The 16,165-nt window shown below is 39.9% G+C and overlaps 1 protein-coding gene across 4 annotated transcripts in view; it reads left to right on the top strand.

Moving 5' to 3' along the window:
* Window positions 1-16,165, top strand: part of FHIP1A (FHF complex subunit HOOK interacting protein 1A) — a 251,136-nt gene that overhangs the window by 166,280 nt on the left and 68,691 nt on the right. For all 4 annotated transcript variants that reach the window (XM_054484895.1, XM_054484894.2, XM_063664193.1 and 1 more), the window contains 2 exons: window positions 2,568-2,726; window positions 4,728-4,814. In XM_054484895.1, coding sequence (XP_054340870.1) covers window positions 2,568-2,726; window positions 4,728-4,814 — 246 coding nt within the window. The remainder of the gene's footprint in view (window positions 1-2,567; window positions 2,727-4,727; window positions 4,815-16,165) is intronic.

The raw sequence follows: 16,165 nt of genomic DNA on the forward strand, positions 1-16,165 counted from the left end.
ATGTATATAATTTTTTTGATTTCTCTAGTGCTGAAATGGTTCATCTGTTTGTCTCCCTGTCCTTTATACTCCACTGGGGGCTCCTATACCATCTCCCCCACCCCTCTTAGGCCCTCCCATGACTTCATATGGTCTGTCCATGTTAACATCTGAAACTCAACATACCTGACTGGACAAATCATCCATACCTCCAGTGTGGACTGGAATGAACAAGTCAGACCAGGAGAGATGGAGAAGATAGGCAATATGCTAATACATGCAAGAAAGATGATTGCTACACAAAGGGATACAGAGAGTGCTGTGAGAACAGGACAAGGGGAAAAGGAAGGCAACAATAGGTCTACAGATAATTTTTTTCCAAGTTTAACATACCTAGGCCCACACCTCCTTTTGACTTTCTGTTTGTGATGCCAGGCACTGTGGATTATTTTGTCATATCTCATCTGTCTAAATCTCCCTTTCCTTCTCTGTCTGGTTCGTATGGCTTGAGGTCCCATCTACATGTTGATGGCTCCGTCTCTAGCCCAGAGCTCTCTTTTAAGCATCAGCCCCACGTATCTGAATACTGGGCTCTCCATTTGGATGCCCCACACGCTCCTCATGTTGTCCTATAAAACCCTGCAGGATCTGATTCCCGTTTCGTTGCCAGCCTCTTTCTACCTGTAATTCTGCACTCTAACAATACTGCGCTTCTCTTAGTTCCTGGAAAATACCATCTTTTCTTTCTCCTTTGAGCTTTTGTATATGCTGTTTTCTCTGCTTGGAATATTCTTCCCCCTACTCTTTTTCTGGCTAACTCCTACGTACTCTTCACCAGCTTAGATATCACTTTTTCTGAGAATATTTCCTGCTGCCAACCCTCCAAATCTGAGTTAAGAGTCTTTTGTACACCCACAGCACCATATATTTTCTATTATGTATTCTGAGCATTTCTAACACTGTTTTAATTGCCCGTTAATCTCTCATTAGACAGTGAGATCAATGAGTATGTCACTATTTCTTTTCTGGGCCTGCCTCATTATGTTTTCTTGAATGTTTCCATCTCATTCGAGGCCATTGTCACCTCAGGGTTTGTGCTAGAGCAAAGCCTTTTGTAGCTGGCCTTTATTTTTTTTTTCTTTTGAGGCACTCCAGCTCTGTCAGCCAGGCTGGAGTGTAGTAGGTCCAATCTCGGCTCACTGCAACCTCCGCCTCCCAGGCTCAAGGGATTCTCTCTTGCCTCAGCTTCCTGAGTAGCTGGGATTACAGGCTCGTGCCACCACACCCAGCTAATTTTTGTATTTGTAGTAAAAACTGGGTTTCGCCATGTTGGCCGGACTGGTCTCAAACTCCTGGTTCAAGTGATCCACTCACCTCAGCCCCCTAAAATGCTGGGATTACAGGTGTGAGCCACCACCCCTGGCCCCATAGCTGACTCCTTTGCATTCAGTCTGTGCCATCCCTGGCCATCCTATACATATCTAGCAAGTCAGGATCTCCAAGTTGCTGCTTAGTCAGTATCACTTCCCAGCTGGGAGGCCTCCAGTACTATGAAATTCATTGCATCCCTGGTTTGATATTCCACAAGGTAAAATCAACAAGCACTCAGCATTAAGTGTGTTATCTTCCTACATTTCTGTCTCTATTAAAGGCATCACCATTTTCTTGGTGACCAAGTTGGGTAAGTTGACAGTTTTGTGTTCTTACCCCACTTACCAAGCCCAAAGGCTGTCAATTTAAATTAAGGACCAGAACACTAAGGGAGGAAGCAAGCCCTAAGAGTTTTGGATTAATGCCAGACCGATAGATGTCATGGTTAGATCACCCTCATATCCACCTTCCATGTAATGCTCAAATTTTATTTCCTCCTCTCTTTTTCCTAGTGCTGATGCCTCCATGTAGACTCACTTTATCTCTGCTTGAATCTTGTCATCACATCTAACTAACTGATTGCAGACCCCCAATTCTTTCTCCCTGCTATTGCTTGTGAAGATCAAATGAGAAAATATACGTGGAAGTGCTTTCTAAACTGCAAACATGCAGCTGTCAGTTGTGACCTCAAGCATGCAAGGAATTGCATGGAATCTTTCTCATAAAGCTCATGGTTCCAATGTATGTGACTTTCTGTCCTGGACCACCTCAAAACAGGAGTTTCTCCTCTAGACTGGGGTATGTGCCTTCTCTGTATTTGCACTTGATGGATTGTACTGTAGGATACTGTTTATGAATTTGTTCCTCTCCTGAACTTCTTGAGGCCAGAATAATATTTTATTCATCTTTGTGTGTATTCCTCCTACACCTAGCCCAGCATAGTGCCTGGCACATGAGAGATGAGCAACCCATACCAACCATGTGTACATTAGCCAGATAGTTCTGATATTGCTGTTCCTTCTGCCTGAGTTGTCCTTCTCTACTGTCTTCACCTGTTTGCATAGTTTTTAGCTGGCTGATGGGCTCTTATACCTTTAATACCTTGCTACTTAAAGATATAGTTTTGGGACCAGCAGCATTGACATAACCTGTGAGCTGTTAATTGCAGGTTGAGAACTTTGGAAAAGCGTTTATTTTGTTTTTATTTCTGAATACAGGTACTTGCAACTGGGCTCAGTGGTCTCTACTCTTCCCTGCCTACAAAGCTAGAAGAGAAAGGCGAGGAATGGCACTGCCTTCTGAAAGATGACTGGCTTCTACTTCCTTCTCTTGTCCAGTTCATGAACTCCCTGGAGTTTTGCAATGCAGTCATACAGGTACCAGAGCACATAAAGGATCCCTTTGCTATGGCTTCATTCAGAGCACAAGCATTGCAAAGGATTAATTTTAAAACATTCACTTTTTAAAATGTTAATAAATGTTTATGGAATATTGGTGCTTTACTTTAAGCCAATTGAATGTCCTTGAATGAGTGAAAATGTTAGTTTGTAGGTTTCTGGAAGTTTTAACTGAGAAAAAAAAATGAGTAGATTTTCTTTATCTTCTTTATAAATTAATTCTGTTTTGATTATCTACTTAACCATCAAAAATAAGTTCAATGCCTGACTCATTAAATAGATATTTTTAGGTTTCTAAGTATCCAGATTATACCACTTTTACTTCAAGGTCTTCTTGGGAATTTACAAAGGAGAACACTTTATTTTGCTTAATGGCGCATACTACATAAAGAGTATTGTTATCCCGATTGAATTTAGAAGAAGTTAAGCATTTTCATTGCAACACAAATTAAATTCGCTTTGAAATTGTCCTGTTTGGGGGGGGCAAAAAACAACCACTGAACTCTTGTGTATTTGGCTTCTTGATTAGATTTTTACCTTTAGATTTCTTGTTACTGTTTTCAATAAAAATCAGATTTTATATATATTTAAGGATGTGGTAAGTTTTCATAAAGAATGTTTTAGTTCCAAATAGCATAAATATTACCTTAATATTAGATTTATTAAGAAATCAAGTTTTCTTTTTTTTTTCTCAGCCTTTTTTTTTATTATTATACTTTAAGTTTTAGGATACATGTGCACAGCGTGCAGGTTTGTTACATATGTATACATGTGCCATGCCGGTGTGCTTCACCCATTAACTTGTCAGTTAGCGTTAGGTATATCTCCTGAGAAATCAAGTTTTCTTTATAGTGATTGTAGGATGAAAAATGTTAGTTATAATCTGTTTATCTACCAAATAAAGAAATAGCTTCTGGAAGAAAATTCAAGTAAATTATTTTAGTTCCATCTCATTTTTATTGCTAAGTCAATGGAAGTTTTATTTATATATAAGAAAAATGGATTACATCTTATTTTTTCCTTTAATATTGCAGTCTATCAACCTATCAACATTTTCTTGCAGAAGTTTGTGGAAATAAAAAAGATGGAACTACTATTAGTTCTTCCCCAAAAATATATACACACAGAGAGATTATCAGTAATTTAAAGATCTAGCCTCATTTTCCTAGAAATTGCTTTTACTTTATTTTTTGACTTTCTCTTTTTCATTTTCTTCTTTTTTTAAGAAAGAGAAATAAAGCTAATGGGCATGGTAAGAACAGGGAAATTATATATTTCATACTGTATTTTGACATTGAAACCATATACTTTTAAGATTTTTTGTTTGGGGAAGACTACTGAAAAGGTTACTTATAAAAGATATTATTAGTAGAGGGTTATCCACACTAAATATATTTTGGAAATCAAATATGAGAAGTATTGTACCTCTGATAATGTTTTCTGCTTTTGAATATTATCTGTTTTTCTGAAAATATTTTTAAATGCTTTTCTCTTTAATATAAATGACTATCAGGAAATACATATTTAAAATGAGAAAATGTTTTCTGCTAGCAAAATAAATGTATTTATTTGTTCGTTTTGACAGTTATACTCAATTTTTAAAATTAGTTACAGGTTGAGATGTGATTTAGAAGAAATAAGGGGCAAAAATTATACTTTCCAGTTTGTTAACTTTAATTTATGAATCCTTATACATACTCAGTCTATTTATTATCTTTTTTCCAAACACACAGTTTAAAATTACCAATATTATGTTTGAAAGTTCAACTTCTGCAGATTTTAACCAAGCTGCTTATACTCGAATAAGCTATTTGAAAGGCTTATATGACAGTATGAGGTCTGATTTGTTCTTTAATCACAGAATAAATGGCCAAAATGTGGATTTCCTTTTTGAGTTCAGGATGTACACAAAATTGTTTTATTTTAAGAACTGAAGATTGAACTCTTTGCCTCTTTCATGCCTATGTGCCTCTCTCTTAGGTGGCTCACCCCTTGATTCGAAATCAGCTTGTCAATTACATTTACAATGGATTTTTGGTACCAGTCTTGGCTCCTGCTCTCCATAAGGTCAGTGATTGGCTCATGTAATCTTCTGTCTCTATAATACAAGTGATGGACACTGAGGAGGGTAAACACAGTGTAATTGATTTGATGGTGATTTTAGCCTGATTTTTCTTCTCATTCCATCTATATTTCAAATATCACAATATCAAACACAGGTCTTAAAATGGCCACAGCTTAAACTGATGGTTCTATCTGGTGTCATAGAATACAGTATTGTGAGTGTCAAGTAGGATAGTCAGCCTAAAGGAACATTGGCAGATAGACTCTGACTCTGTGCCTGTTTCACTTCGTGGGCAGTGGCTACTTGGAACTGTCAAGCTGTCCTCCAAGGCTGAGTCTGTCACAGAGAATGCAAGGTCTGCCGTGGGCATGGAGAGGAGCAGTGGTAGCACAAATGCCATAGATTTGCCATCTACTTAATAAAACATAATTTTTTATTGTAACAATTTTGTGACAGCAAAAATTAAAGTGAAGCCAAGTTAAGGTCCCATCAAAGGTTGGCTGTCTCATTAGCACAACTCTGAATTTCTTATGACTCTCTCATTTTGTATAATAAATCAACTGGTATCTTTTCCATTGTGAGCTGTCAGGAGACACCCCTGGGTCTAGAATTCTGATTTTCTGTTTTTCCTTCACTAAGTAAAGAGACTTGTGCAGTATTTAGTTCAGGGGATCTTTGTCAAGATTTTGGAATCACACCTCTAGCAGAGACAGAAGCAAAGAGCAACTTTATCGTATGTTGCTTTGATGGAATGCCCACCATTCTGCATCCTGAAGTTCAATTTCTATGGACTTTTATTTTACAGAATCCAAAAATACTTGATTATGGCAACTTTGAAACCTTGCCATCCAAGCTGATGAGGTTTCTGGTTTAGAGCAGATCTTGACGGAAGATGTTCATCCTTTACTATTTAGTGCCTCTCCAGCATAGTGGCCATGTTTTCCAAGCCAAACAGTGTACTTGGTTTGAATTGGATTTTTATGTTATTTCTAGGTTCAAGAGGTCATCTTTGATGTGGTTTAAACATAAAATTACTGAGGTTTCCATGTTATTTTAGTAGTTTATGGGCACAAAGGAACCAAGTCTGTGAAATTAGATCTGTCTTGGAAAATAAGGGATTAACTTTGGAAAATACAGAACTTGTGTTTGTTTCTAGGTTAACTTTATGTTTGTCAGTATTTTGTTGTTCCAGGGATGGAATGGGTATCTTGCATTGAAGAACTCTAAGCCTCTGCATGGAAGAATTTTCCTCTTCAGAGAAACAGAAGAGTGCTATAGAAATTCTTTGGCAGTAATTATCCATATACGCTCTCACACATTTAGACTTTCTTCTTCATTTATTTCCATCCTTTTCCTCATTGACCTATTGACATAAACATTTCCTGTCATTATTATAATAGTGGTAATTATTATAATTACTATTTGTTCAGGAAATTTTATGTTATTATGATTAGCACACTTTAGTGTTACAGACATTAGTGATAGCTCTTTATCCATAATTGAGGATGAAAGCCACCTCAGAGAGCTGTTACGAGGATCTTACTGGTGACCCCACACTACTTCTTCATAGCACTTAGTACAGGTAGAGTTAAATCATTACATGTGCTATTACTTGCTTAATGTCTTCTCCACAGTGGTATGCGTGCTTTCAGATATGGCATATTATCACATGTGTTTTATTCACTGGGATATCTCCAATGCTGAGCACAGTACCTTAGACTTAGGAGGCTGAAGAAACAACACACAAATGGAAAGCTTGTTAAAGTGCCAACAGAGTGCTGGCACGTAGTACCTTCCCAGACAGTGGTTTGTAAGAGAATAGTTGCTAACATTTGATCTAGCTCTTTACATATATTATGTAGTATCCTCAGTTGTGCCCATAATTAAAATATGAGAGTTTTGAAAACATAAAGTTAATACATTTAAAGTTTAAACCCATAAAGTTAATAATACGTGCTTATTGTAAAAATAAAAAAGAGTCAATGCTGAATATGTAAAATGAGAAGCAAATGTTACTGTATTAGGTTTGAATTTCCAACCCCTAATTAAGATTCCTTAACTTGTATCCATTGCAGACAATTTGTCTCAGGGCTATATAGCAACTAGGGAGAACAAAGATGGATTTTTTTCCTTCTTAATTAATTTTCTCCCTGTTCTCCATCTGTTTTTTGTTTGTTTGCTTTTTTATCATTTAGAATGAACAGGATTAGGGACGGAGCAGGCCAGGGAAGGTGAACAGCCTCTCCTCTGGCTCTTGGCTCCTTATGTGGTTGATGAAGAAAGGAGCCATTTCACAAGTGGCAGGACAGGAAATCAGAAGCACATGAACAAAGAAGTCTAGAAGTGGATGTTTCTTGAGGGGTTCCCGGTGAGAGCAGTCATATCCTATTTCCTATGTTTCCCCCTTTGGTATGGGGAGTGATACCGAGAAGTCTGGGCTCAGGTCCACTGGAGGGACTCCTGTCTGTGTTTTCTATACTCCATGTCCACGGGCTTGACATGAGCATTATTTTTTTTAAATTCTTTATTTATTTTTATTGTATTTTTATTATACTTTAAGTTCTGGGATTCACATGCAGAATGTGCAGGTTTGTTACATATGTATACACATGCCATGGTGGTTTGCTGCACCCATCAACTCATCATCTACATTAGGTATTTCTCCTAATGCTATCCCTCCCCTAGCCCCTGACCCCCTGACAGGCCCCGGGGTGTGATGTTCCCCTTTCTGTGTCCATGTGTTCTTGTTGTTCACCTCCCACTTATGAGTGAGAATATGCGGTGTTTGGTTTTCTGTTCCTGTGTTAGTTTGCTGCAAATGATGGTTTCCAGAATGAACTCATCCTTTTTTATGGCTGCGTATTCCATGGTGTAGTCCATGGTGTATATGTGCCACATTTTCTATAGTCTATCATTGATGGGCATTTGGGTTGGTTCCAAGTCTTTGCTATTGTTAATAGTGCTGTAATATATATACGTATGCATGTGTCTTTATAGTAGAATGATTTATAATCCTTTGGGTATATACCCAGTAATGGTATTGCTGGGTCAAATGGTATTTCTGGTTCTAGATCCTTGAGGAATTTCCACACTGTCTTCCACAATGGTTGAACTAATTTACACTCCCACCAACAGTATGAAAGTCCTCCTATTTCTGCACATCCTCTCCAGCATCTGTTGTTTCTGACTTTTTTTTTTTTTTGAGACCGAGTCTTGCTCTGTCGCCCAGGCTGGAATGCAGTGGCGTGATCTTGACTCACTGCAAACTCCGCCTCCCAGGTTCACGCCATTCTCCTTTCTCAGCCTCCCGAGTATCTGGGACCACAGGCACCCGCCACCATGCCTGGCTTATTTTTTGTATTTTTAGTAGAGACGGGGTTTCACTGTGTTAGCCAGGATGGTCTTGATCTCCTGACCTCGTGATTCACCTGCCTCAGCCTCCCAAAGTGCTGAGATTACAGGCGTGAGCCGCCGTGCCCGGCTGTTCCCTGACTTTTTAATGATTGCCATTCTAACTGGCATGAGATGGTATCTCATTGTGGCTTTGATTTGCATTTCTCTAATGACCAATTATGGTGAGCTTTTATTCATATGTTCGTTGGCTGCATAAATGTCTTCTTTTAAGAAATGTCTGTTCATAATCTTTGCCCACTTTTTGGTGGAGTTTTTTCTTGTAAATTTGTTTAAGTTCCTTGTAGATTCTGGATATTAGCCCTTTGTCAGATGGATAGATTGCAAAAATTTTCTCCCATTCTGTAGGTTGTGTGTTCACTCTGATGCTAGTTTCTTTTGCTGTGCAGAAGCTCTTTGGTTTAATTAGATCCCATTTATCAATTTTGGCTTTTGTTGCCATTGCTTTTGATGTTTTAGTCCTGGAGTCTTTGCCCATGTCTATATGTCCTGAATGGTATTGCCTAGGTTTTCTTATAGGGTTTTTATGGTTTTAGGTCTTACATTGAAGTCTTTAATTCATCGTGAGTTAATTTTTGTATAAGGTGTAAGGAAGGGGTCCAGTTTCAGTTTTCTGCATATGGCTAGCCAGTTTTCCCAGCACCATTTATTACATAGGGAATCCTTTCCCCATTGCTTGTTTTAGTCAGGTTTGTTGAAGATCAGTTGGTTGTAGATGTGTAGCATTATTTCTGAGGTCTCTGTTATGTTCCACTGGTCTATATATCTGTTTTGGTACCAGTACCCTGCTGTTTTTGTTACTGTAGCCTTGTAGTATAGTTTGAAGTCAGGTAGTGTGATGCCTCCAGCTTTGTTCTTTTTGCTTAAGATTGTCTTGGCTATACAAGCTCTTTTTTGGGTCCATATGAAATTTAAAGTAGTTTTTTCTAATTCTGTGAAGCAAGTCAATGGTAGCTTGATGGGGATAGCATTGAATCTATAAATTACTTTGGGCAGTATGGCCATTTTCACGATATTGGTTCTTCCTATCCATGAGCATAGAATGTTTTTCCATTTGTTTGTGTCCTCTCTTATTTCCTTGAGCAGTGGTTTGTAGTTCTCCTTGAGGAGGTCCTTCACATCCCTTGTAACTTGTATTCCTAGGTATTTTATTTTCTTTGTAGCAATTGTGAGTGGGAGTTCACTCATGATTTGGCTCTCTGTTTTTCTATTATTTATGTATAGGAATGCTTGTGATTTTGCACATTAATTTTGTATCCTGAGACTGCTGAAGTTGCTTATCAGTTTAAGGAGATTTTTGGCTGAGACCATGGGGTTTTCTAAATATACAATCATGTCATCTGCAAACAGAGACAATTTGACTTCCTGTCTTCCTGTTTGAATATCCTTTATTTCTTTCTTTTGCCTGATTGCCCTGGCCAGAACTTCCACTATTAGGTTGAATAGGAGTGGTGAGAGAGGGCATCCTTGTCTTCAAAGAGAATGCTTCCAGCTTTTGCCCATTCAGTATGATATTGGCTGTGGGTTTGTCATAAATAGCTCTTATTATTTTGAGATACGTTCCATCAGTACTTAGTTTATTGAGAGTCTTTAGCGTGAAGGGGTGTTGAATTTTATTGAAGGCCTTTTCTGCATCTATTGAGATAGTCATGTGGTTTTTGTAATTGGTTCTGTTTATGCGATGGATTAGGTTTATTGATTTGCATATGTTGAACCAGCCTTGCATCCCAGGGATGAAGCTGACTTGATCGTGGTGGATAAGCTTTTTGATGTGCTGCTGGATTCGGCATTGCCAGATCGATGTTTATCGGGGACATTGGTCTGAAATTTTCTTTTTTTTGTGGTGTCTCTGCCAGGTTTTGGTATCAGGATGATGCTGACTTCATAAAATGAGTTAGGGAGGAGTCCCTCTTTTTCTATTGTTTGGAATAGTTTCAGAAGGAATGGTACCAGCTCATCTTTGTACCTCTGGTAGAATTTGGCTGTGAATCTGTCTGGTCCTGGGCTTTTTTTTGGTTGGTAGGCATTAGTTAACTTGTTATTGGTCTATTCAGGGATTCGACTTCTTCCTGGTTTAGTCTTGGGAGGGTGTATGTGTCCAGGAATTTATCCATTTCTTCTAGATTTTCTAGTTTATTTGCATAGAGGTGTTTATAGTATTCTCTGATTGTATTTCTGTGGGATGAGTGGTGATATCCCCTTTGTCTTTTTTTTTTTTTTGAAGACAGAATCTTGCTCTGTCACCCAGGCTGGAGTGCAGTGGCGCGATCTCGGCTCACTGCAAGCTCTGCCTCCCAGATTCACGCCATTCTCCTGCCTCAGCCTCCCGAGTAGCTGGGACTATAGGCGCCCGCCACCATGCCTGGCTAATTTTTTGTATTTTTAGTAGAGACAGGGTTTCACCATGTTAGCCGGGATGGTCTCGATCTCCTGACCTCGTGATCCGCCTGCCTCGGCCTCCCAAAGTGCTGGGATTACAGATATGAGCCACCGCGCCTGGCCACCTTTGCCATTTTTTTATTGTGTCTATTTGATTCTTCTCTCTTTTCTTTTTTATTAGCCTGGCTAGCAGTCTATCTATTTTGTTAATCTTTTCAAAAAACCACCTCTTGGATTCATTGATTTTTTGAAGAGTTTTTCATGTCTCGATCTCCTTCAGTTCTGCTCTGATCTTAGGTGTTTCTTGTCTTCTGCTAGCTTTTGAATTTGTTTGCTCTTGCTTCTCTAGTTCTTTTCATTGTGATATTAGGGTGTCAATTTTAGATCTTTCCCACCTTTTCCTGTGGGCATTTAGTACTACAAATTTCCCTCTAAACACTGCTTTAGCTGTGTCCCAGAGATTTTGGTATGTTGTGTCTTTATTCCCATTGGTTTCAAAGAACTTATTTATTTCTGCCTTAATTTCATTATTTACCCAGTAGTTATTCAGGAGCAGGTTGTTCAGTTTCCATGTAGTTGTGTGGTTTTGAGTGAGTTTCTTAATCCTGAGTTCTAATTTGATTGCACTGTGGTTGGTCTGTGAGACTGTTTGTTATGATTTCCGTTCTTTTGCATTTGCTGAGGAGTGTTTTACCTCCAATTGTGTGGTCAATTTTAGAATAAGTGCGGTGCTGAGAGGAATGTACATTCTGTTGATTTGGGGTGGAGAATCCTGTAGATGTCTATTAGGTCTGCTTGGTCCAGAGCTGAGTTGAAGTCCTGAATATCTTTGTTAATTTTCTGTCTCATTGACCTGTCTAATATTGACAGTGGGGTGTTAAAGTCTCCTGCTATTATTGTGTGGGAGTCTAAGTCTCTTTGTAGGTGTCTAAGAACTTGTTTTGTGAATCTGGGTGCTACTTTATTGGGTGCATATATATTTAGGATAATTAGCTCTTCTTGTTGCATTGATCCCTTTACCATTATGTAATGCCCTTCTTTGTCTCTTTCAATCTTTGTTGGTTTAAAAGATGTTTTATCAGAGACTAGGATTGCAACACTGCTTTTTTTTTGCTTTCCATTAGCTTGGTAAATATTCTTCCATCCCTTTATTTTGAGCCTATGTGTGTCTTTGCACATGAGATGGGTCTGCTGAATACAGCACACTGGTGGGTCTTAACTCTTTATCCAATTTGCAAGTCTGTGTCTTTTAGTTGGGGGCATTTAGCCCATTTACATTTAAGGTTAATATTTGTTATGTGTGAATTTGATCCTGTTGTTATGATGCTAGCTGGTTATTTTGCCCATTAGTTGATGCAATTTCTTCATAGTGTCAGTGGTCTTTACAATTTGGTATGTTTCTGCAGTGGCTGGTTTTGGTTTTTCTTTTTCATGTTTAGTGCTTCCTTCAGGAGCTCTTGTAAGGCAGGCCTGGTGGTGACAAAATCTCTCAGCATTTGCTTGTCTGTAAAGGATTTTATTTCTCCTTCGCTTAGGAAGCTTAGTTTGGCTGGATATGAAATTCTGGCTTGAAAATTCTCTTCTTTAAGAATGTTGAATGTTGGCCCCCAGTCTCTTCTGGCTTCTAGGGTTTCTGCAGAGAGATCCCCTATTAGTCTGATGGGCTTCGCTTTGTGGGTAGCTTGACCTTTCTCTCTGGCTGCCCTTAACATTTTTTCCTTCATTTCAACCTTGGTGAATCTGACAATTATGTCTTGGGGTTGCTCTTCTTGAGATGTATCTTTGTGGTGTTCTCTGTGTTTTCTGAATTTGAATGTTGGCCTGTCTTGCTAGGCTGGGGATGTTCACCTGGATAATATCCTGAAGAGTGTTTTCCAAGTTGGTTTCATTATCCCCATCACTTTCAGGTACACCAATTAAACATAGGTTTGGTCTTTTCACATAGTCTCATATTTCTTGCAGGCTTTGTTCATTCCTTTTCATTCTTTTTTTCTCTAATCTTGTCTTCACGCTTTATTTCATTAAGTTGATCTTCAATCTCTGATATCCTTTCTTCCACTTGATTGATGCAGCTATTGATGCTTGTGTATGCTTCATGAAGTGCTCATGTTGTGTTTTTCAGCTCCATCAGGTCATTTACATTCTTTTCTAAACTGGTTATTCTAGGTAGCAATTCCTCTACCCTTTTTTCAAGGTTCTTAGCCTCCTTGCAGTGGGTTAGAACGTGCTTCTTTAGCTTGGAGGAGTTTGTTATTACCCACCTTCTGAAGCCTACTTCTGCCAATTTGTCAAACTCATTCTCCATCCAGTTTTGTTCCCTTGCTGGCGAGGTGTTGTGATCCTTTGGAGGAGAAGAGGCATTCTGGTTTTTGGATTTTCAGCCTTTTTGTGCTGATTTTTCTTCATCTTTGTGGATTTATCTACCTTTGGTCTTTGATGTTGGTGACCTTCAGATGGGGTTTTTGAGTGGACGTCCTTTTTGTTGATGTTGATTCCATTCCTTTCTGTTTGGTAGTTTTCCTTCTAACAGTCAGGCCCTTCTGCTGCAGGTCTGCTGGAGTTTGCTGGAGTTTGCTGGAGGTCCTCTCCAGACCCTGTTTGCGTAGGTATCACTAGTGGAGGCTGGTAAACAGCAAAGATTGCTGCCTGTTCCTTCCTCTGGAAGCTTTGTCCCAGAGGGTCACCTGCCAGATGCCAGCTGGAGCTCTCCTGTATGAGGTGTCTGTCGACCCCTGCTGGGACGTGTCTCCCTGTCAGGAGGCACAGGGGTCAGGGACCCACTTGAGGAGGCATTCTGTCCCTTGGCAGAGCTCGAGCGCTGTGCTAGGAGATCTGCTGCTCTCTTCAGAGCTGGCAGGCAGGAACGTTTAAGTCTGCTGAGGCTGTGCCCATAGCTGCCCCTTTCCCCAGGTGCTTTTTCCCAGGGAGATGGGAGTTTTATCTCTAAGCCCCTGACTGGGGCTGCTGCCTTTCTTTCAGAGATGCCCTGCCCAGAGAGGAGGAATCTAGAGAGGCAGTCTGGCTACAGTGGATTTGCTGAGCTGTGGAGGGCTCTGTCCAGTTCGAACTTCCAGGTGACTTTGTTTATACTGTGAGGGGAAAACTGCCTTCTTAAGCCTCAGTAATGGCGGATGCCCCTCCCCGCACCAAGCTCAAGTGTCCCAGGTCGACTTCAGACTGTTGTGCTGGCAGCGAGAATTTCAAGCCAGTGGATCTTAGCTTGCTGGCCTCCGTAGGGGTGGGATCTGCTGAGCTAGATCACTTGGATCCCTGGCTTCAGCGCCGCTTTTATGGGAGTGAATGGTTATGTCTCGCTGGCCTTCCAGGTGCCACTGGGGTATGAAAAAAAGAAAAAAAAAAACAAAAAAAAACTCTTGCAGCTAGCTCAGTGTCTGCCCAAATGGCTGGCCAGTTTTGTGCTGGAAACCCAGGGCCTTGGTGGTGTAGTCACCTGAGGGAATCTCCTGGTCTGCGGGTCGTGGACCGTGGGAAATGTGTAGTATCTGGGCTGGAATGCACTGTTCCTCATGGCACAGTCCCTCATGGTTTCCCTTGGCTAGGGGAGGGAGTTCCCCAACTCCTCGAGCTTTCTGGTGAGGCAATGCCCCACCCTGCTTTGGCTTGCCGTCGGTAGGCTGCACCCACTGTCTAACCAGTCCCAATGAGGTGAACCGGGTACCTCAATGGGAAATGGAGAAATCACCCACCTTCTGCGTTGATCTTGCTGGGCACTACAGACTGGAGTAGTTCCTATTTGGCCATCTTGCCAGCCACCTCTAGTTATTCTATGAGTCTTATTTAGTATCCTAAATAAATTTTCTTTGTGCACTCTCTCAGCCGCCAACTTATGCATAACATTTTAGTTACCTGCCATCAGCATAGGCAGTTTACAGAGGTGAACCTATTCTCTCTGTCTCATAAATAATATAAATAATTTCATGCTTGAACAATATTTCTGCAGCATTTCTGAACCAGAGATGAAGTCATCACAAACTGTTGTGGGTAATAAAAGGTGAGGAGTGGGAGTCCTTGACAAGTGAAGATTGTCTCCGCTTTCTTCTTCCCACTCTATGTAAGGATAGTACAATACTTAGCCTTTGCAAGTTGTTCTCATAAGTTCTTGTGTTATGTGCTTTCCTCATCCAGATGGCCATTTATTTTTCTGTCAGTAAAATGGCATTTCTGATTTTTTAAGGGGCTGCATAGTTTTCTATAGTGTGAATAGGTTCACAGTTCCTTATTCACAACGTAAACTTCAAAAGCTCTGGAAACTGAATGTTTTCTTACAATTCACTTGGTTCACAACCTAACTTTTGATGAACTCATTTGGTATTGAACCTTACTTGAACCACCTCGAGGCTATTTACTTTTATCTCACTTGTGTTAATGTTTGTATGTTTCATAGAAAAAACAGTAATGTATTTGATTATAAGGTGCTGCCCCCAGCCCCACTGGGGGAGGTTCTGTCAAATATGGCAGATGTACATTACTTTTCTTAAAGTTTTGCATTCCAAAATACACATGGTCTCCAGGGTTTGGGATAAGGGATTGGAAGCCTATTTTGGACATATGGGAAAGGATAAATTTTTAATTTAAGGTCAAAATCATACTTTGTAAAAGTCATATTAAATAAAATGATACTATGTTAACATAGGTAATATAGGAATTAGATCCAGCTATAGATATGGATATGATTTTGTGCAAAACTGGTTATTTATGACTTCAGATTAATGGGACAGCCCTTATTCAACAAGAGCTAGTTTTGTTGTCTCTGTATGTTTAATTTGTCAAAGCTAAATTTTCAAGGCTGAATATTCATTGGTATAGTTCTATTAGTCTGGGTTCTCAGAGAAGCAGATGCCAAGATAGGATTAGATGTGCAAGGATTTTATTTGGGGAAATGCCTGTGTGAGAGAAAATAGGAGCAAGATGGGGGAAGGCTGGGAGAGCTTTCAGATTGCAACACCAATTGACCCCAAGTGATGAGAGAGGCAGAGAAGGCTGGCTGGAAGTGTCCTAGACTGTTGAAAAGTCTGAGAAAGGCTATTAGAGGCCTGCATCTCCCAGAACAGGCCTGCCTTAGTATACTTACTATACTCAGTGCTCCCAGTCACTGGCTGGGAACAACCTGTAGGAAGTGTAGCCTCAGAGCAAATGTGGAGAAGATTCCAGAGTTTAGCAGCAGGGGCCCCAGCTCAGTAATGCTCCCTGTAGTTGGAAGTCTGCAAGGTGCATTTCCAAGGCCACTGCCATGGTTGATGGATTTCCATGGTTTTTCTGATTATAGATGTGTACAAGATGGTTATATATATTTGCTTAATATAGAGACCTCTTTCCTGGTGTACAGAATATTTAGAAGTTCAAATGGACCCCTAATGCATGGGGGCATTTCGGTCAGGATTAGCTTGACGGAGGAGCTTATAGTAGCAGTCATGATGATTATGCTGTAGTGACAAACAACACTGAAATCTCAGGGGCTGAAATAACAGATGTTTGTCTCTTGTTCACACTGCATCTTTGCATTGCATCATCACTGCATCTTGATTGTGGGTTGAGCAATTTG

Source organism: Pongo pygmaeus, chromosome 3 (assembly GCF_028885625.2).
Source record: "Pongo pygmaeus isolate AG05252 chromosome 3, NHGRI_mPonPyg2-v2.0_pri, whole genome shotgun sequence".
NCBI classification, from domain to species: Eukaryota; Metazoa; Chordata; class Mammalia; order Primates; family Hominidae; genus Pongo; species Pongo pygmaeus.